This window comes from Colius striatus, chromosome 6, assembly GCF_028858725.1.
Source record: "Colius striatus isolate bColStr4 chromosome 6, bColStr4.1.hap1, whole genome shotgun sequence".
Classification (NCBI taxonomy): Eukaryota; Metazoa; Chordata; class Aves; order Coliiformes; family Coliidae; genus Colius; species Colius striatus.
In genome coordinates, this window is record NC_084764.1 from 44053158 (window position 1) to 44075772 (window position 22615).

General features: G+C 40.0%; 1 protein-coding gene across 3 annotated transcripts in view; it reads right to left on the reverse strand.

Annotated features, from left to right (window-relative positions):
* PPP2R5C (protein phosphatase 2 regulatory subunit B'gamma) overlaps positions 1-22615 on the reverse strand; it is a 75178-nt gene that overhangs the window by 25620 nt on the left and 26943 nt on the right. The window contains exon 1 of one of the 3 annotated variants that reach the window (XM_061997862.1): positions 19575-19745. The exons of the other annotated variants lie outside the window; for them this stretch is intronic. Coding sequence (XP_061853846.1) covers positions 19575-19668 — 94 coding nt within the window. The 5' untranslated portion in view covers positions 19669-19745. Of the gene's footprint in view, positions 1-19574; positions 19746-22615 lie in introns of those variants that run through there. 3 annotated transcript variants of the gene reach the window in all.

Here is a 22615-nt window from a genome sequence, read left to right on the forward strand (position 1 = left end):
CAAACACACAGTTATTTTATAAACAAATTGAGTAAATACCTCATTTTGTAGACTCATTGAATGGTAGGGGCTGGAAGGGACCTTTAGAGACCATCCAGTCCAACCCCTCTGCCAAAGCAGGTCCCACCTAGACCAGGTCACACAGGAATTGTGTCCAGGTGGGTTTTGAAGACCTCCAAGGAAGGAGCCTCCACATCCTCCCTGGGCAGCCTGGGCCAGGGCTCCCTCACCTCACACTGAAAGTTTTTTCTTATGGAACTTCTTGTGTTCCAGCTTCTTCCATCACCCCTTCTTCTGTCACTGAATACAACAGAGAAAAGTGCTGCCCCAACCTCCTGACACCCACCATTTAGATATTTGAAACTATTAATGAGATCCCCCCTCAGTCTCCTCTTCTCCAGACTGAACAGCCCCAGGTCCCACAGCCTTTCCTCATTAGGAAGATGCTCCAGTCCCCTGATCATCTTGGTGGCCCTGCACTGGCCTCTCCCCAGCAGTTCCCTGTCCCTCTGGAGCTGGGGAGCCCAGAACTGGACACAGGACTCAGATGAGGCCTCACCAGGGCAGAGCAGAGGGGGAGCAGAACCTCCCTTGCCCTGCTGCCCACACTCTTCTTGCTGCCCTCAGGATGCCATTGGCTTCTTACCCACAAGGGCACATTTGCTAGCTCATAGTTTATCGTCAACCAGCACTCCCAGGTCTCATTTGATACCTACTCATTGTTTATTCATCACTCAGACAAAGCTGTTATATATAAATATTTCACTGGCTTCAGATATCCTGAGACCAGACTCTCTCACCTTTGATAACAAATTTTAAGAAGAGAGCATATTTGTCTCCTTTCAGTAACACTCTATAATTCATTGTGTGTATCACTGTTAAACACTTTAACTTCTGAGACAAAAGCTGCCTTGTGTTACACAGCCTTTGTGGTGGTATTTTGGTTGGTCTGGATACTCTGCTTATGACAAAATTTCCAAGTTTTTACCTCCAAATTTTCACTTCCTTTGCTCTACACTTTCAATCCCCTTGCTAATGCTCCCAGATTTATTATTTAGCACTTGTATGTAAAGCAAAATGAGATAGCACTGTTCAAACTTCATACAGCATCAATGAGCAAGCTGGCTAGAGCAATACTTTGGCCACCAGTTATTTTCCAAAACAATAAACCTTCAAAACATTAAAGATATACTCATGTTGACATTAAACCACCAATTCTAATTTGAAGCTGAAGTAAGCCTGCATCACCAAGTCCAAATATAGATGCAGACATTTAAGTCTGGGTTACTGTTAAGGAAGAACACTAGGCTGTTGTTTATGAACCATTTTAATACTTCCTAACATTTCAACTGAAGTTATGTCTTTTAAGTTCTACAGAGCTTCAGTCTCTATGTCACTAAATCCTGCATGTGCTTTGTTTTTCACTGAAGTGTCCCCACGAGCAGGTAAGGTGACTAAAGCATGTGAAATTACAGGTAATTATATACAGCAAGAACTTTCAGGATCAGCACCTGAACTTTCAGTACTTAGGACATACCAAAGTAACTGGACAGAGGTAAAGGAAGCAGTGACACACTGACAGCAGCAAAAATTCATGTCCAACTGAAATGGCCACATGACTACAGCACTAAGCTTGAGACAAGAAATGTGAACACACTACACAAAGTCTGTAAATGAACACTGTCATATATTTTATGTTTCTGTGTGACTTTATTGTTAGACACGCATTGCTAAAGCTTTAATAACAAAAATGGAAGTAAGATTAGATTGCCTTGTAACTATTTCTGCAGCTTACCACTACTTCTTCCAGTTGACTTCTTTTTCGCTAGTTTCATAAAATGCTAAGATTTTCTTAAACACAAGCAGCAAGACCCACCAGCAAATGAAGTGTCTGTACTGAGCACAAGCACACTCAGCCTAACGCATGCACGATCTAATAAACTGAATCCCTGATAGATACAGTCCAGATGATTAGTTCAAGAAGAGCAACTAATTGTATTTAAGCACCTGGCAACGTTCTCCTGAAGATAACAAAAGCTGGAGTAGCTCCTCCCTTCCCAAGAGAAGTTGCCTTCACAGTCAGTTTTGTTATAACAAACCTGGGGGACATATTTGGTTTAAAACAGCTGACAGTTTTTTCAAGTTATGTACACTGACTTGCTCTGAAGATTGATTGCAAAAAGCCAAACCTCTAAAGCAATAGCCCTGGGGAACACACAGAATGAAAATGTAGCACACATGAAAGAAACCAGTTACAGACTTCAATGTCACAAGACACCTGTGACAGTGAAGACTTCAAGAACTTCAAAGAGGGTGTTAAGTCACAGGTGTCCCTAAACAGAGCAACAACTCTCAACATCTAAACCAAAACTCCTGTCCAGCCTTGTGAACAAACTGAAGGTACTGTAAGCCATGCTTTTAGTTTGCATAACAAAAGCCACCAAATTCATAACCTGAATGTAAAAAGCCTCAGATGTAGAAAGCGATTGGAGTGGTTACCTTTTCCCAATTAACTGTAAAATGGAAAGTGGTTCCACCTAAAGTGTAACACCACCATTTCACTTAGGGATACTGGGCTATGAATGTAGTCTTCACAAAACACAAAGTCCAAATACAGACTATAATCATACAAGTAATGGACCTGCAATTACAGTTATTTACAGTACACTAAACTGAGAGGAAGTATTAAAGCTGTAATTACTACTAATCTTAGAGGTTAAAGACTGACACCTAAGAGGGTCAAGAAACACTTGTAACAAGGCAAGCCACCTCCCTGGCCACTTATTCTGAAATGGCTTAACTATTTTAAGTCCTTCAGTCACCCTTGTTAGTCTAGCTGAGAGAGATGGTCTTTACACAGACTTAGAAGCTCACATATTACTCAGGAATGGCCTTTTGGCTGTTTGAACCTCCCTCTTCAGGAGGTTCACCCATAGCTTTCAAGTCCAGACCCCAAATCTCCAGTACTCACCTGGAGCACTTGCCATCAAATCGAGACCATCTCTTTTTAAAAGTCTGAAAGGATGGTTCCAGCATGACAGAAAATAGGTGGCTGAGAAGCTGACTTGAGTAGCCTGTAATTTTTGTGTAGAGAACATAAATACACCTGAAGAGCAAATCCAAGAATTTATGTCCTCAGTCACACATCAAGGATTATCTGGTTATGTTCTTGCAGTCAACTGTGCAGTGACTTCAACATCACCTTCCACTTCAATTAAGCAATAACCCCTGACTCCCGATTGCTGAAGTTAACTGACATATTTGAAGAGTGTGTCATTAGGTAAAAGTCTCCACAATTAAACAACCCTGGTGCTTCAGTCTCCAACAACCACGGGAAAGCCACGGTTATTCAGAAGCTACCTTTTACAGTTATTCCCAACATGGATGAGTTCTTGGGTGACCTATTCTAGGTGGTCCTGCTCTGGCAGGGGGCTTGCACTGGATGATCTTCTGAGGTCTCTTCCAGCCCTTGAGATCCTATGATTTGCAGCTATTCACTGAGCAATATTTTTTTCAACAGGACACCCCGCTTCCCCACCCCTCCATCAAATAAAAGCCTGCCAAACACTCCTCACTTGCTAGTCACTTTTTACATAATTTTCACATTATTTGTTTGCAAACAGTAGCACTGGTATGACCTTCAGACTCTATGAAATCCAAACACTTCTACTATGGCAGCCTCTGGGCTTCAACAATCGGCTTTTCTCAGGTTTTTCAATGTTTCCTTCCTTCCAACCCCAGGGTAACTGTTAGATCAACTTAAATAGTCTATAGACATGCCAGCTCTACCCTTTCTGCTTTAACAGTATTGAGACAGAAGTAATTAAGTGTAATATATTCAACATCACCTTAGGCTGTGGTCTTACCATAAACTTACTGATGAGTACAAGATGCTTCTTTGCAATGTATGATTGATACCTGTGCTTTTATTATCAGACCAACAATATCAGTAAGTCACAGAGTGAAAGGCAGCACTTTCAGTCTGTATTTCAGTTTGAAACAAAGAGCAGGTACTCAGTTACTGACTGCCTGAGCAGAACACAGATGATTGAGTGTAAAAGCAAAAATTTTAACAGTCAGCTTGGTAACAAAACTGCTTCCTTGGAAGCTTCAGGTATGCCTAGCTGTTCTTACTATGAGTTAAGGGTAAATGAGCTCATGGTAAAGGATCTGTTTACTGGTCACTGTCCTCCCTTCATCCTTGCTTGCCTCTCAGCCAGGATGTGGCATCACTCTGCACCCAGGAGCTAAAGACAGACTACAGCACCCTGAGAAACCAACAGTTTTAAGGTACAGCATAGCTAAAGAACTAAAACACCCTAACAAATCAAGATTTCTCTCGTCTTCATATCAAAACACATTTTGCCCGCTTTAATAAAACAGAAAAACTAAAAGTAAGCCAGAAAACACTGAAGTTCATTTTATAAGTGTGTGAATATATGCTCAATATTGTATGATATATGAATATTTTTTGCACTCCAGGACTGTACAGAACTTACTATTGCTTGGGTAATATTTTATGTTCCTTTAAAACTAAACCCTAAATCTTAAGGTTTGTTTTCAAACTGCGTCATCACCGAGCGCTGATGATTGATCCATCCCCTCTCTTTTTCACAGAGCCTATTTTTCCATGACAACTCTGTAATCTAAGCTGCTGAATGGAGAACAAAAGGCAAGGCAGGGTAAGTAGGTGACCCACAGATGTCATAAAACAGCTGTTTTCTAGGCCAGATTTGAATTGAAATAAAAGCTGGAAGTTTTTAGGTCATGTCCTGACAGGATGAACAGTTGGTGCTACTTCTACCACAAAACACAATTTGTGGTCAGTAAAACTCACTACATAACATCATTTTGAAAGCAGAAAACAAGACAGTTTATAATTTGCATAAAATACATAAAGAAGATAAAAATTCCTCTCAGTTGTGTGAGCACTTCTTTGCTCACATATATGGGCTCTGTAGAGGTACAAGCTTTGCTACCCATTTCATTAGAAGAAAAAATAGCTCTTTAAATCTATCAGATACCCACAGCTACCAATCAAACTGTGTACATGCATATCAGCAAAAAAAGGTCTTATTTTAAATGGTCATAGGAAAAAAAAAAGACTAATGAAAAAAATCACATGCTAGAAGTGTTTCCTTTAGACACTGGTATAGATTGGAAATGCAAGTATGTAAGGTGACTCCCACTTGCAAGCAGACAATCCATCTCATGAAATATATCTGCAAACCTACTGAAGGGCTGGGGTTTTTAATGATATGGGTAAATAACATTTTATCATGAACTAGGGTGCTATCCAGAACATACCACCAAGCATACTGATAACACGGTCCCTTCTGCTGGCCCAAAACAAGGATTACTCCATTTCAGATTTGATGTCCACTGGAAAAATTCAAGTGGTGTTAAAGATTCAGTGAGGTTTTGTAATTTGCAACAGTTTTACTTCGAGTCCAGTGTCTTTCTTAAACATTTCAGTTGGCAGTATCACAGCAGCATGTTTTCAAAGACCAAGCAGAGTTCACTATCTTGGTAAGAGAAACAGAAATTGCCAAAGACAGTGAGACCATGAAGCGTGGGGAAAAGGACATAATCTGTCAAAACCTGGATTTACCTGAATTAGCACTTGTTCTGGAACTAGTGATGTAGCCCTTAAAAGGGCAAAACATAAGAGGCACAGAGAATTAGGTTACAAATGTCTAATGATTTTTAAAACTTCACCTTATCCTGAAATGGTTAAAATGTGATCCTAATCCACAGCAAGGAATTATTTTCTGGGTTACAACTTTTATTGCATTTCTGTTCTCTGACAAACTCATTACAGTTTTTGCTGTCATTATTGAAATGATCATAATCAACGTCGCTCTGAGATGACACTCAGTTAACAGTATTCAGTTCTAATTCATGACATTGGAAATAAGAGGGTGGCCTGGAGAGGAGATCTTCCAATGGGAAAGTTTAATTTAAAAGCTATCACTTCTAGCAGCACTTAAAATAAACTTGAGAAATACATGGAAGTACTAAATTTATATACAATATGCAGTACATTTTATACTACAACTAGCAACCCTGGGAGTGGGAGTTTGGCTGCAGACAACAAAGCAGGCAAGATACTGTTGCATGCATACACGGGACTAGAAACACACTGCTGTTTATACTATTTGATTTGGAACATTATTGATCCTGTGGAAGCATTTCTTTGCCAAAAGAGATGTTTAAAACAAGAAAAATGACCACAGAAACCAAAGGCACAAGAACACTCATGAAAAAACAGAGTGCTTCTATTAGACTCAAGAGACCATGATATACAAACATTTTAAGGAGCACAGAAGAGGAAAACACTTTTGCTCTTTATCCCACTATTGAAGTTTAGTGTCGTCAGCAAACTTGCTGACAGTGCCTCTGTTCCCTCATCAAACTCATTAATGAATATATTGAACAGTACTGTTCCCAGTACCAACCCCTGAGGGACTCCACTAGATACAGGCCTCCAACTAGATCCTGTCCCATTGATCACAACTCTCTGTGGTCTTCCCTTCAGCCAGTTAATAAATCCATCTCACTAACTGATCATCTAGCCCACACTTTCTCAGTTTTGCTGCGAGGATGCTGTGGGAGACTGTGTCAAATGCTTTACTGAAATCAAGATGAACCACATCCACTGCACTACCACCATCTATCCACCTGGTTATGTCTTCATAAAAGGCTATCAGGTTGACCAAACACGACCTCTCCTTGGTAAAACCATGTCGACTGCTCCTAAAAGCCCTCTTGCCCTTTAAATGCATGAAGACAGTACCTAGGATAAGTTGCTCCATCACCTTCCCAGGGATGGAAGTGAAGCTGACCAGTCTGTAGTTCCCTGTGTCCTCTTCCTTGCCTTTTTCAAAGACTGGAGTGACATTTGCTTTCCTCCAGCCCTCAGGCACTGCTCCTGTTCTCCATGACTTACTGAAGATGATGGAGAGTGGTCTAGCAATGACTTCTGCCAGCTCCCTCAGCACCTGCAGGTGCATCCCATCAGGGCCCATGGATTTATGTACATCCAGATTGCTCAACTGATCCTTAACCCAGTCCCCATCAAACAAACAAAACTCCTCCTTTAACCCGACTTTCACTGGAGTCTGGGGCTCCTGAGCACAGTCTCCAGCAGTACAGAGGCAAAGAAGGCATTCAGTAACTGCCTTCTCTGTATCCTCTGTCACCGGGGCACCTGCCTCATTCAACAGCAGGCCTACCTCACCTCTAGTGTTAGTTTTGTCCACACTATATTTGAAAAAGCCCTTCTTGTTGCCCTTGTTATGCCTTGCAAGGTATAACTCCAACAAGGCTTTTAGCCTTCCTAGTTGCCTCCCTACATCCTCTGATGACAGTCTCATACTCATCCCAAGTGTCCATCCCTTCCCTCCATGATCTATAGACCCTTCAGACAAATATCATGATGCTCAGGAACAGTCCAGGCACACAGAAGAGGGGGGGCAAATGAGAACCTGCTGCAACTGTGGGCTATGTATACTCCTTTGCTTTCAAGGAACTGAACTGCTGCCAGAAATATATTTTAGCTGTTCATCAGAGAACAGAAATTCATCACTGGAAAAACACCATTTACCATTTCCCTGCATTTGAGGGAACTGCACTGTTGCTCTCTGGTGCATATCTGACAAAGACTGGCACTCAAAATACAAGAACTACTTCCATAAATACTGGTAGAAGGATCATACTTACTGTGATCTTAGTGATGATGCAGAAGTGAGGAGGACAGAAGCAGAAGATGTTGGAATGCATTAAGTAGAAAGGTATATAATATTTTCAATTTTTCCATTCCTTCATAAGGAAATCTCTTCAACTTTCCTTCAAATGAGGGGCTTTTCATTAGATTACAAGACTTCTAAAGCAAGATACTCTTCAATTTAAAAGTGGGGCTGTTAGAATGACTCACTATGTGACTAACTAAACAGCAACGGGAAAAAAAGCCACTAGTCACTAAAAAAAACGGTCTAAAAGCACCTGAAAGGAATAAGGAGCACATATTTTGTCAGTCCTGGAGTGAAGCTCAAAATTGGCGCTTCAGAACATTGATCTCTTCTGAACACTGCAGTCATTGGGGAACCCAGTGTTGAAGCTTATTGCTGGTAGCATCTCTCTAAATACAACATCACACTGTGGTTTTGAGGACAGAAAAAACATGCAATGACTCCTAACTATCAAAGAATTATGATGGCAGATTTTAAGGACTGACTGGTAATGAAGCAGAAAAAAGCTTACTGTCATTTTATACCATTGGCATAAGTTTTACAAACACCCCAGGCACTGAAATGACTTCTAATATCACCTTTTCCAGGTGTACATCGTAAGTCCAACGTCGATAAAAGTAGATCAGTGAACAATCTGTGCACGTAATGATCTATTTCTCAGAAGTGGACCAACACCACCCTGCTTTACAAAGATTTACAGCAAGCCAACTGTTTTCTTAGATGCCTTTGACATTTTAGAACACCTTAAGAATATATTTGTAATAATGTTTAAGAGAAAGGATTTTTAGACTACATTAAAATGTTTAAAATGGAAAGTGAAGTGCAAAAGTAACAGCTGTATAAATACTTTAAAGGCAATGTACCATAAAGAAGACAACAGCAATGCTTATACAGGAAGTGACAAGTGAAACAAACCGAAATGGGCTTGAGCTCATGAAATAAAAAATTCCACCTGAACATTAGGGTGAAAAGTGACAGGGAGAATAATCAAATAGACAATGGGAGAAAAAACTATCTTAAAGGAAGAGAGAAATCAAACAAAAAAATCCTCTCAGAAGTTTTCTGGCACACATACAGTTAATATAACAACAAAACTCATTGCATCTATTAGCATCTTAAGAGAAAAAATTCTCAGTTTCCTAGCAATTGCAGTGTACTTGAATCTATTGTTCTCATGGCATAAACACAAACACCTTCAATTGCCTTTGAAAACTTTAGAATTGTTTTAAAATATACAAAGGTTTGGAAAAAATGAAGCACTGCTGTGGTAAGAGCAGACTTCAGTTACAGTACAGAACATAATGCAAGTGCATCATTGAATCACTTCAGCTGGAAGAGAGCTTTAAGCTCATGAAGACCAGCCTTTGTCCCAACCCTATCAGTTACCAGCTCATTTCCCTTAGTGCAACATCCACCCAGCTCTGAAACCCCTCCAGGGATGGTGACTCCAGCATCTTCCTGGGCAGCCCCTTCCAATGCCTGACAGCCCTGGCACCAAAGATATTCCTCCTCACATCCAGTCTGAACCTCCCCTGGTGCAACTTGAGGCCGTTTCCTCTTGTTCTATTGTTTGTCACAAACCCATGAACCCACTGAACAAATTCTACCACTCTGGACACTTGGTTGAAATAAGTACCAGCTAATCAAGCCTAATCATCTGCTGGAAGCAGAAGTAGTTTCCTGAAAACCAGCCAAACTCCACATGCCAACCCGTAATTCTAGTCAGACACTGCTCACCAGTGAGTTACCCATCACACACCTACGATACCTATAATTCAAGGAACAATCTACCACCAAGATGTAAAGTAACTTGATCACTTTCCCAGAGCTTATCAGTCTGCTTCTTCCTCTCCTCACTCCCCATCCACATGTTAAACCCTGAGGAGGTTACTGCTTTTGCTTGGATGTTTCTGAATGACTCAATAGGTGAATTTAATAATGACATTTAGAGTAATTACTAGCAGATACCCCAAGAATTCATTGAATAATGCTGAGTCGTATGTTGGCTTAGAAAGGGATGACAGTATATTAAGAGCATGACAAAAAAGGCCCCTTCATGGTTTTCTGTGGTCAAACTTCAGTGTTTCACATCCTAATGCAACCTAACCCAAACGCTCAGCTCCCATGCAAGAACCCTGGTTAAGTTGTAAGAGCAAATACATGCAGTTTCCATGCTGGCTGAAGCTCATTTATTTTTAAGTCAACAATTACTTCCATAACCTTTCCTTTATGACAACACTGAACCAGCTTTCCATATTCTCCACTCTTTTCTAAATTAGAAGTAGAATGGAGAATAGGATAAGTGTTTTGAGAAGTCTGTTCACAGGAAGAGCTTTAACAGTGCACTCTCAGTGAGCTGAGATAGCAACTAAGGTCCTGAATGGCTGATCAACAATTAACATCAGCCATAATCACCACACAGTATTAAATACTTCCAGCAGTTATATGCTATGCAAAAATATCACCAAATTCCACTATGACTTTTGTCATTTTCTTAAGACCAATTTCTTAACAGATTTTAATAGCAAGTCTCATCACCTGTGTGTGGGTTTCTGTCTGAAAGGTTTTCTTGTTTATTTTGTTACAGTTTCACAGGGGCAAAAAAAACCCCAACTCTCCAATTTGGTGCAGTAATGATCCTCATTTTTTGGCACAAACATCACTTTCTTGGACCTACTTGCCTGTGAAATTTAGGCACTTGTTGTGATGTGATGCAGGTGAAAGTGATAGTCAAGTAGGATAGCAAGAATGTTTTGGGCAGAATTAAAACAATTTTAGAGCTAAGTCAGTAAGTTGCTTAGCAGCCAATGCTGGCCAGTCAAGTGCTAACAGCAATTACTTCAAATGCTAACAGCAATTACAGCAGTTCTCTGCTAGGAAGTCAAGATTACCTTTCAGCAAGGAAAGTTTTCACTGAAATACAGCAGAAAGCCAATTATGCTCATTTCGAAACGTACTAAAATACATGCTTTCAACATTAATTATATTTTAAGAAGATCAGAGATATTCTATACCTGCATGTTTTATCAGGAATTAAGTGCTTAATCATTCTCCATTTAACTCAAAACTCATTCCTGCATAATCCAATGGTATTTTCCTCCTATTGTATTTGTCTGAAAAGATGTACATTTCCTTTAAACGGATGTCTTCAGTCTCTGGTCAAACTCATCTTCAGGGTCACAAAGAAACTCTAGTAAGAACAGAAACCGCAGCTGTAAGTGTGCCCCTAAGAGTATTTTGCTCAGCTGCCAAAAAAGTTGATGATCTGCTGATAATTTGCACCAAATTTCCACCCCTCTCACACAGCAGAAATAATATACAACTTCATTAAATAATATATTTAAATTGAAGCTTCTAACAAATCTGTAACTTTAGAGGGAACAAACCCAGTGCTTAGTTTTCTTTGCTGTGAATGAAAGGCTGACACAGTACGGCATGTCCAGAAGCACTGCACATGTTTAAGACATCTCACTCCCAGTGGATTTCCCAAAACAGGATTTTATTTACAACTTGCTTTTTAAACAGAAGATTTAGACGTGCACTGAGAGCATTTTAATTTCTTCCATTTAAAAATAGGCTTTAGGATTCTTTATCCCTTAAGATACAGTAATGACACTGAGTTTCTGATAAGAGGGAATATGAAAAGTTAGACAGTGAAGTACATGCTCAACATTTTACTTTAGAGGGGATGTGTTTATTTAGATTCAAAAGGTCAGCATGATCTTAATTTCTTGCAGGGACAAGAACATCACAGAAGCTTTTACAGCATGCAAATAACTAACAGACAATCCTCATAAGTCCTCATGCAAATAACTAGCAGACAGTGTGCATAACTTTTTAATCTTAAGATAACTTTCTATAGAAGATTAGATGCAACAGGAGCAAGAGAGGTACAAATCTTCTGGAAGCAGGTTAGAAAAAAAGACTATAGTGTTAAGATTAGTTACAGTTTGTTTGGGAAATATTTAAGGAAAAAACCCTTACTACACTCAAATGACAGATAACACACTTTCCCCTTAAACTATTTATAGCATTTCAAGCTCCGATCAATTTTGTTCAAGTTTTCTTTGCACATAGCTCGAATGAACACAGGACACATTTCAAACACCACGGTCATTGTTATGCTTTCACTTTAAATACAGAAGCAACACAAGAACTCAGTTCTAGAAGCCGTGTGAAGCCACACAGCTGGTACCTTTAATAAAATACAAATTAAAAATGTTTGATAATTTCTCAAAATGAAAGTTTCAAATGAGTAGACTGGTACAAACAACTAGAAAAGTCTTAAATTCGTTAGGTTTTTTTACATTTTACATATTTTCCTTTGTGTGACTCAGAGAAAGTATTTACTTCACAAAATTCAGATAATTATCAGTGATGAGAGCAGTTACGAAAATTGACATCAACCTGTCACTTCCACTACTGATAACAATCCAGACTCAGACCCCACCCCTCATTTTAAACTGCAACTGAGAAAGAAAACTTAATTGGCAAATTACAGCAGAAATGGCACAGCATGATTTTTAAGTGGAATTGATTAAAAGAACTGCAGATGTGGTTTTAAAATATCACACACTCAGAGCATCATTTAACTCAGCTCTCTCATTTGCAATACGAACACACAGGCAGCGCTGACACAGGGTGTATATACCTCTGGCATAAACATTATCATGTAAAAGCAACTTCCACCAGAGGAATATCTTGTCTGAGTATGATGTAAATATACCTGTATCTATTAAATACTGCTGGTGCTCACTTTATCTGAGCGGTTTACAACACAGTTTCAGTAACTGATGGTATTTAATAGCGCATGGAGAGTATTAGCTGACTACAGAAACAGATGACAACGTATTTCCTGGCACTTCATTATCAAAAGCAGAAGATTCTGATATAATAATAAAAACTGAGGAAAACACACATTTATGTATATCAGTTTGTTTCCTTGAAAGGGTGTGCAAATTATTCCAGGAGTCAGTAAATTTAACTTAAAAATTCCATCTGACTACCTTCCTATAATTCACAGAATTTCCAGCTCATCAAAAAGTCCCCTCCAAAGCCATTTCATAGTCATACCCTTAGAGATTTTAAGTGAATAAGCACTTAACATCCTTATTGTTTCCAGCAGCAGAACCTGTACTTATACTCTTCATATGGGCAAAGAATCTACAGAGAGTTAAAAACAACCCAATAAAGCGAAGAGGAATGACAGACCATAGAGTAAAAGCAAGGTAACAAAGTAAAATACTGCTTCTAATGTAAAGTGATTCACAGTAAGTGAACAGTTAATAAGCACATCACCATGTTAAATGCAGCAGGAGTGATAACTATGTAGTTTCCTTTAAATCTGCTCTTGGTCAAAAACCACTCCCCATGAGATGCTTCACAACAGACCAGTAGAAACCCCATCTGTCAGTCCGGCTAGGTACTGTGGCTATGTCTGGATGACCTTTCAAAAAAATCTAGCAAAGCCATACAAGGCAATACTGTAAGTCATTTGTACCAATATCATCTCTTTTGATAATTCAGATAATTATCCAACAGTAATTGCTGAAATCTTTAAGAAAACATTTTACAGTCCTATAAATGCAAGAGGCTCAGGTTCATCACAAATAGAACTGCTGCTTGTTCTTGGGGAAGATGGTCTTGCTTCTAGTTTCTTTAGACAGTAACAGTGGATGGGTTTCAAAGTTAAAGACTCAGCATAAAACTGGTTAAGCAATGTTAAAAGAGCAGCAGTGGTTGAGAACTTGCTGTGAAGGAAACTTTTGGCAAGATGGATTACTGTGAGTTCCAGGAGTCAGGATGACTAACAATGGAATCCAAGTGGCTTAGTAGGAAGGCACAGGTATCAGCCCAAGTACATAGCTTCACCCCTTCAGATTACCAAATCCTCACCCCTTCAGGTTACCCAATTATAATTGGCTCATATGGGAGAAAGGAGAAGAGCAAGCATTTCTGTCCTCTTTAGATCTCGGCTGAGCTTTATGCATTTGATCCCAAACCAAAACCAACTATGACCCACAAGCAGAAGACTCGTGCTGGCCATGGGAAATCCCAATTATCTGTTCAGCAAGGGTGGAAAAAAAAAAAGCTTTTAAGGTCTCCATTTCCACAGAAGTAAAAAGAAAGCTTCTGTTTTCCAAGCAGTTGTAATTTAAATTCACTGAAGGGAATTAGCACAGTTCATCACTGCAATGGAAGCATCTCTGAAGAAAACAATTAAGGTATCTACTCTATGTACATTTCTTCCCAGGAAGATTTCACTTGCTTCTCACAACAAAGAGACACTGTATGTCAAATGTTTACTAAATTTAAATGTGTTGAAAGATTAAAGGAAATTAATACTTAAACAAGCATACATGCTCAGACCAGTTAAATACATCATCCTTAAAAATACCTACTTATGTGGAAAACACAAGATTCATGTGATAGGGAATATTATCATTATACAGAAAACACAAAAGGAATAAAACAGATTCCCTTTCCACTGCAGTATACACCAACAGCAAAAAACCCCCTCCACCCAGTAGCAAGAAAAGTGACTTTCTGGGATTTTTAGGTATGCTTCATAAGCAGCATAGGCCAGTTTCAGACTTCAATAAAACATTAATACTCCCCTCAAAAAGGAAAACTGAGCACATGTAGTAGAAGTCATGCTTGAAATGTACCAAGTTCTTAGAAAGTATAAGAAAGCCAGTAAATCACAGTTATCCCTGGATTTTTAGGCTTTTAACACAATGTTTTTAAAATGCAGGAAGATCCCCAGAAACACCTTGTAAGGATCTGTGGTGGCAGTGACACTGTTCAACATGTTCATAAACACCACAGAAGATGACTAGCGAGGTCACAGCTTGTTAATACTGCATTCATTGTCAGGTTAGAAATTGTTACAAAGAGCTACAGAAAAATCTCACAATACTGAGCAAATCAATTTAGTAGATCTTTCCAAAAGCTGAGAAATGTAAAGAAATGTGGGTGAAATAGCTTGCTGTGTACATTTAGCTCTAGCTTAGTCAGAAGATACTTTTAGAGAAATGCACATTCTGTGCAAAACACATACTTGCTACTTTTTAACTACAGTTGAGTTTCTAACAGAGTTTAGGGAACAAAACATCCTTTCAGTGTCAATATTTTTGATGCTGCATGTGAGTCTAGTCACCCATCCTTGACAGTTTGCAAAAACACTGTGAAAGTCATTTAAAACAACATAACATCAAAGACTGAGGGTTAAAACAGGTAAAAGTACTACTAATAGCCATGCTGGCACCAAATACATTCAAGTTCTTTCAGCCTCGTTTTGTACATCATGAGATTAACAGCTACTGCTCTGCATGCTGAATTAGGTCTGTATTACTTCTGAAGTACCTCCACGATTTTTACCAAGTAGTTAGACAAAAAGTATCTTCAGGTCAATTAGTTTTCAAGAAAACTTTGAGAAAAAGAAATCACATGTGGGTTTTTTCTAAAGTGCTGAGCTTTTCTCCTTTTAAGAAATAAATTCCACCTTGCATGAATATATAAAGGAAGTAGAAATACACATTGCAATAGCAGGATAGCACTTGATTGGTTTAACCACCTGACAGTTTGTGGTGATCAGGTTAACTTTTCAGCTCCTGTCAAAGGTGGCCTAAGCTCAGTGAAAACAGCATGGACAAATGGTTGCTGCTACATTAGTGCCTCCCCAATAAAACAATGATCTTTCACCACTCTTTGACAAGCATGCAAATTTATATCTGAATATTCACATATTTACATCACAGCCCTGTAGAAAAGCACTATGTGAAGATGCAACATGAACTACCTTCCATGATCCCTTACTCAAGATTCATACATACAAGAGCACATCAGAAGATTTGACAATGTTAACATCACCTCCATCTTCTCTTTAAAAACAGTTAGAGCACCTTTCACAAAATCTAAAGTAACTTAAATAATGACAAAACTGAACCTGACCAAAAGCTTGGTGCTCTGGAACGCAGAGAAGGAGGACGGACAATAAGATATTTGAACAGGTTCTGCCTACAGGAAGCATCAGTTTGAGTTAACACAGTATTAAGGTGTTCTCACCCTCCTTCCCATGTAGCTTTCACTGACTTGCAAAACACCTGGAAAATAATTTTTGGAAAGCATGAACAGATATTACCAGTCTCAGCCAGGCAGCAAGCAAGCCACTAGAGTAACTTCTATATTCTGCTCATCGTACCATTGCAGATCAGAGTTTTAGTTCCAATATTTGTATCTTAAGTTCCTAAAACCACCAGCATTTATCAGTACCTAGAGTAACTCAAAACAGTATTAAGACTTTCTAAAATAGCACTGAACTGCACTATTAAAAAACATCTGCTCTGCCAATGAATAAACATTCACAATCTGCCTACAGAATGAAATACTATTATTTTCTACCTGTAACTGCACTCTGCACTACAGCTATACTTTTTGGCACGACAACTCGCAACAGTAAATATGAACTGGTAACTCTGAAATCTAGTGACACATGTTTACTGTTTGTCCCAATCCATGTTGCTTTTAACAGATGCTTTCTTTGCTTGAAGTGCTGAGATGGAAATCAGAAAGGTCCCGATTCCTTCCCCCAGGCCTCACCTCATTTATGGATACCCCTGTTAGGGTCTTGAGTGCACTTTCATCACCCAAGGGGTTTAGCTGCCAGAAGGGCTCCATAAGTAGACAGACTCATCCTGAAAAGAAACCATCCAGCTCTGCTTCCCTTATTGTAAAAATGTTAAATTCATAATACCTAATAACTCCCTTTTCTGTGCTGTCCTAATGCCATCTTTGTAGCTAGTGACTCATCTAAGCACAAAGATCCTGCAGAAGCTCTCCATGCAGATATCCCACAGCCAGTTGCTGTGGCTGTGTCATTTGTTTTTAAACAGACAGCTACAGGGCTCATGTTTCTATCCAGGATTGCAAATGAAAGTAGTTATTACACAGCCACAATGGCCGCTCAAACTGAAATGGTTATTTTCTCAGAAGCTTTGGATCATTCAAATACATGGTGAGTTTTCAGTCCACCATGATAACCAGTGACAAGCAGCTCAGCTGACCACTGTATACTATCTTTGTACTCTAGAAAGATCAAGGCAACAGCAGTCTGGAAAACCTGTTGCAGGTGGAATGACCAAGGGCTCACTACTCAGCAGGCCAAACACTAAGCCAATGCTCTCAGCACAAGCAAATCACATACAGCAATGGCTCCATGCCACTTGTGTTCACTGTGGGTCAGGCTCTTTTGGTACTTGGTATTTTCCAACAACAGGTCCAAAGTCATCTTCTGCACACCTGATTTCTACACATTGGTCTTGAACAACTGCCAGCAGTCTACGGTTGTGACAAAGGGCATAGTTTCACAGTACCTGAATGGAGAACGAGAGTAGGTGTACTAACAGTGATCAGGGTCAGCCAACAGTCCAGTGGTTGCTGAACAAGTCTACAGCAGAGGCACACCACGCCAGACAGTCAACACATGAGGATCCAGATCAGCAAGGTACATGGATGGACACATAGCTGCAATGCAGCTGAGGCAACAACCAAGGCCAAGAGCTTGAGCTTAACGACAGCTCCTGAGTGAAAGGAGAACCCTGAAGACTTCTCGAATGTCTTTCCATGGCAGTCTGCCTCAAGATTACATGGCTGCAGCACATGTCAAAATGACTTTGAGCACCAGCATCCAAAAGAACTGCTGGAGAAATGGGTATTTCGGGCCCTCACATTTCCTATCCAACAAATCTACTGCTCCACCTTGCTGGTGATAGTGCTAGTGACAGCAACAGCAGTCAAAATTCTCACACCTTTATTTCTTAATCACAAGACTCCTAGATCAGGTCACACAGGAACTTCTCAAGGTAGCTTTTGAAGACCTCCAGAGCAGGAGCCTCCACACCCTCCCTGGGCAGCCTGGGCCAGGGCTCCCTCACTGAAACACTGAAAGAGTTTTTCCTTATGTTTAAATGGAACTTTGTGTTTCAGCTTCTTTCCTTTACTCCTTGTCCTGTCATCAGATACAACAGAAAAAAGTGCTGTCGCAACCTCCTGACATCCATCATTTAGATATTTGTAACTATGACTGAGATCCCCCCTCAGTCTCCTCCAGACTAAACAGCCCCAGGTCCCACAGCCTTTCCTCATAAGGAAGATGGCTCCAGTGCCCTGATCACCTTGATGGCCCTGCACTGGCCTCTCACCAGCAGTTCCTTTCACTACTGTACTATCCAGTGCACTGGAAATCTAGGTCTTAAGAAAGTAAGTTTCAGAACAGTTTCTTAAAACCCATTATTTCCACAATTACATATTTGATTGGAGCAACAACAGGGACAATAAATTCACTAACAAGAATCTTGTCACCGTACTAGGTCAAAGGATAATTGAAGTTCAACATTATAACCTTTTGTCATTCCTACTCCAACCTTGGTTTGTTTACTTGACTTGTACTTTTAAAAGACCTTGCTTCTCCCCTTCCAAAAGGTAGCACCTATCAGAAAATTAATGTGATTTGCACCTAGTGAAAAGCAAAGGTTTGTCTACAGGTCAGGCAGCTGCATTTATATTCCCTTGAGAGGAAGCACAGTCTCTACTTTAACTTGAGGGAATTTTATCTCACTGCTCCCCCATCAAAATTCAGAGTCTTCTAGAATACATCCAGTTCCACTTCAGAAAAGGACACAGATCTTTCAAATGGCAGGGAGAAATCATGATTTAATAATACAGGAAGCCTGGCGCTACTGCTTAAAGGAGCATGCTTCGGAATTGTTGAGGGTTTTTAAACATTCAAAGCATGATTTTCTCAGTGTATGGAATATTAATGAAAAAAGTCTTTTCACTACTAACATCTAGCCTAAGCCAGTGAAAGCTGAGAAGCAAAGGTAAGTAAGAACAGTGTCAGCTGTGTTTCTTGCATCTAAATGCCATTGTTTAAGGTGTGCTGATCCCAGCTAATACGAGTCTGCTTTCAGAAAAAGCTGTAAACCCAAACCACCTTAAGGAAGACATTAAAACAAACCCCAGTCATCTAAAAAAATACAAAACCACCTCCACAGCAATGCAAAATCTTACTAACTGCAAAAACACAGGACAAGAGATACACACAGTGCAAGTGCCACACCAACAAATATTTTCCCAGGGAATTATATAAAATATAGATTTGGAACGTACTAGCTCTATAAACCCAAAAGAACATATTCTGAGTAGAAATGTAACATTCAGAACTGCACAAAGAGACAGGCACATAAGAGCTTGCTTGTTAAAGACAAACAGCATCTCTTCTAGGAAATGCTTTCTGAATACATAAAGGGTATTTTCATAATAAATGTCACTTCTCTTCCTCTCTTTTCTCTCCAACAACACTTACAATTCTTTTACAAGCTGCAGTCGGATTTAAAGGACCTCTATCTGAACGCTTCACACAAAAAACGCTTTGAAGCACACCAAACGTTTGCTCTTATTCTACAGAAGCTGTACGGCGATAACTTGGCTGTTCCCTCCCCCCTCCCGCTCAGTACCTTTCTAGGGTAGTGACTTCACATCCTTTGACATCAGCGCAGCTTGAAAGGGGGATGGGAGAGTTACGGCAGAAAGCAGTAAAACCTGCTTTTAACTATGCATGCAATGCCTCTACGAATTCTTAAACCTTCCCAAAATGCATTTAATAGCAAAAGGGTTTCGATCTCCCCCCGCTTTTACTGCGGCGGTGACACACCGAAGGGACTGGGCTACAAAGGACTTCCTGCTGCCCGTACCCGAGCACCACAATAGCCATTTATTAGCTCGCCAGAGGGTCGCGATTCCCTCACACGCACAATAACTCACCTCTTATATGCAAAAGGGCCACGGGCTGGAACGGCCCATTGGAATTGGCTGCGTCAACCACCATCCTGCTGCCAGCTCTGTTACATGTCAACATCTAGGCTCCAGCAGGCAAGGCAGTGTATTCCTTAAGGCAAGAAACCAGCCTCCATTTTAGTTTAAAAAAAGACAGAAACTGAAGCGCTCTGCAGCTGGAGGGAACTGGCTAGTTCGTGATGTCAGCGGGCGGGAGGAGCCCCATTGGCTAACGGCAGCAACTCAAAATGACACTGAGGAGGCCGCAAATGAGCGGAGGCTGGTGCGGGGCTGTCACCGCGCCCTTCCCGCCGCGCCGGGCAAGCCGCAGCCTCGGAGCTCTTCCCCTTCGCTTGGAAGCAGGATGATCTCACCGCTGCTCTGTTATTTCCCACCACAGATAATACGCACCTGCTAGAAAGGGCACATGCGTGGTTTTTCTTTCCTGAAAAAGCTAAAAGCTCGCTCTTCCCTGCAGTGAGGCTGCCAAGAATTAACAAACGGGAGTTCAAAATTAATCGTGGAAAAACACAACGTTATGGGCAACATCGACAACTTCAGCTGTCAAGAGCCATATTAAAGGGTTGTTCACAGTAAGATACACATACTTGAATGATGATGAGTGAGTTATAAATCCAAAACCCTCATAAGCATTCCCACGATGTGTTTTATGATTGGCTGACAGTATGTATGTTACAAATAAAAGCATACAGGCATGATGTAAGAAAGACTCATGTTTATCTGAGTGGTGTTTTCAATCTAGAAATGGATCTAGCTTAAAGTTTATATTGTTTTTGCCAAACTCAGGTTTTCCTTTCCAGAAAGTTCCATAATTGTAAGTACCTTCTATTATTAAAAACTAAGTCATTGCAGCACTAAGAACCAATGTGTTGGCACATGGAAACAGTTTTTCTGTTTAACCCCAGAAATGCAAAATAAAAGGCATAGCATAAACATTTCTAAACTTTAGTTAAATTAATGTATTTTGGAACTATAAGCAACATTTACTTCCTATGAAGAGAATCACACAGTTATTTTTACCAGGAGCTATTTGAAGGACCATTGTGTCTCCTAGGTACCGCACCCCTGGAAGTGATGTTCAGAGAAATGGGCAATGTGCTTCTCCTCGAACACTATTTGCACCAGTATGTTGCCTTTAAATACTCAGATTATGACACTGTCCTAACCTATCTGCTCAAAACAAGGATTACATCCAGAAAGTGGAAGGGACTTTTCAATTAGTTAATTGTCTGTTTCATTAGGGTTGGGTTCTTTGTGGGCTGGGTTTTTTGAGGTTTGGTGGGTTTTTTTAATGGAAAGGACTAAACTGAGAATATCCAAGTATTTTAAAAAAGTAATTCTAGAGATGGAGGGAATTTGTTTTTCTACATTCACTACAGACAGTAAATTCCTCCTATATCAAGGAAGGGGAAGAACCCCTCCAGAGGGGTTGTGGAGGCTCCTTCCTTGGAGGTTTTCAAGACCCGCCTGGACATGTTCCTGTGTGACCTGATCTAGGTGAACCTGCTTCTGCAGGAGGGTTGGACTAGATGATCTCTAAAGGTCCCTTCCAACCCCCACCATTCTATGACTCTATGATTAAGATGAGGCTAGATATTAAACTACATCCTCTCACAATAAGCACAGTGAAAAACTGCGCATTTTCTCTAAAAATTTTGAAAATGACCAAACATAATGAATGCTATAAATGTAGTTGGTCTTACTTTTGAGAACATCAAAGTGGACTGCTTGAACTTTTGATACCTTTTAAAATAGTCTTCTTAAGACTATGGAAATTCAAATCATTTGTCCTTCTGGTCTAGGCAAAACCAGGGGAGGTGTGTCCTTGAAAAGGTCAGGTTTTGTATCCATACATGCCTTAGGTATAACCACACATGTGATGGTTTTGTCTTAGAAAAGAAAAAGCTAATCACACACATATACTTTGACAGAACTACATTTCAAAATGAACCCAAGACTGAACTTTAAGCTTTCTACATGATCTTGATGGATGAAAGAGGAAAAAACCCCCCTCAGATATATTAAAACAATATTTTCATATGCAAAATTTTGTAACCAAGTTGTGTTCCAACTGAAGTACAATTAGACTGTTCTATAGGGATAAGCTGCAGTATGAAATAGCAGCAGCAAAAAAAATCAGGTTTAAAATTCCAGTTTATGTAGTAACCACATCTTTAAAAGGCAGCTGCTCTCTCTCTCTTCCTCTCTACTCGTGTCTTTGCTTTAATGGTCAACTGCTGCTTCTGTCTCTCAAACTCCCTGCAAAGATTACAATGGATATGAAGACTGCTGGTACAACAGCACACAACTCCTATACTGGAAAATAATGGAGCAAAAAGGGAGTGTTACTTTAGTTACAGAGCCATTTCCTATTTTATACATAAGCATAGCTAGAATAGGAAGTTTTAGGTAATGGTCAATCCCCCTACATTGGTCTTCATTAAATCGAGTAATGGTGACATCTGAAGTGCCAGCAGCAGTATTGTCAGAACACTTCAGTCACATTCAAGCAAGTTTTCTCTTGGAAGATACACATATCCTGTTCACATTTCTTCCTCTTTGCAGGACTGAGGCAGTATTTAAGTCTTACTCTGAGGCCAGTACGTAGTAAAGTACCAAGAAAGTGGTTCAAACATTCCAAATTCAGCATATTCCTGCTATGCTTCTGAAATGACACCAGTGGAGTTGAACTTCAATCTTTATAAGACCTTTTGCTCAGTTAGTTAATGGGAAGGGGAAGAGTGTTAGGGCAAGTGGAAACGAGCTAATGACTATCAGTGGGAGGAGCAAGAGGTTACTTGAGCAAACTTGTGAAGACACTTCTGTTGTGTGGTAGTTTTAGCTCTGGCTGGGTGCCAGATGCCCACCAAGTCATTCTATCACTCCCCGTCCCAAACCAGACAGGCGAGAGAGAAATATAACTAAGAGGTTTCTGAGTTAAGGACAGGGAGATCACTCAACAATTAGTGTCATGGGCAAAACAGACTCAACTTGGGGAGCAAAGGCTT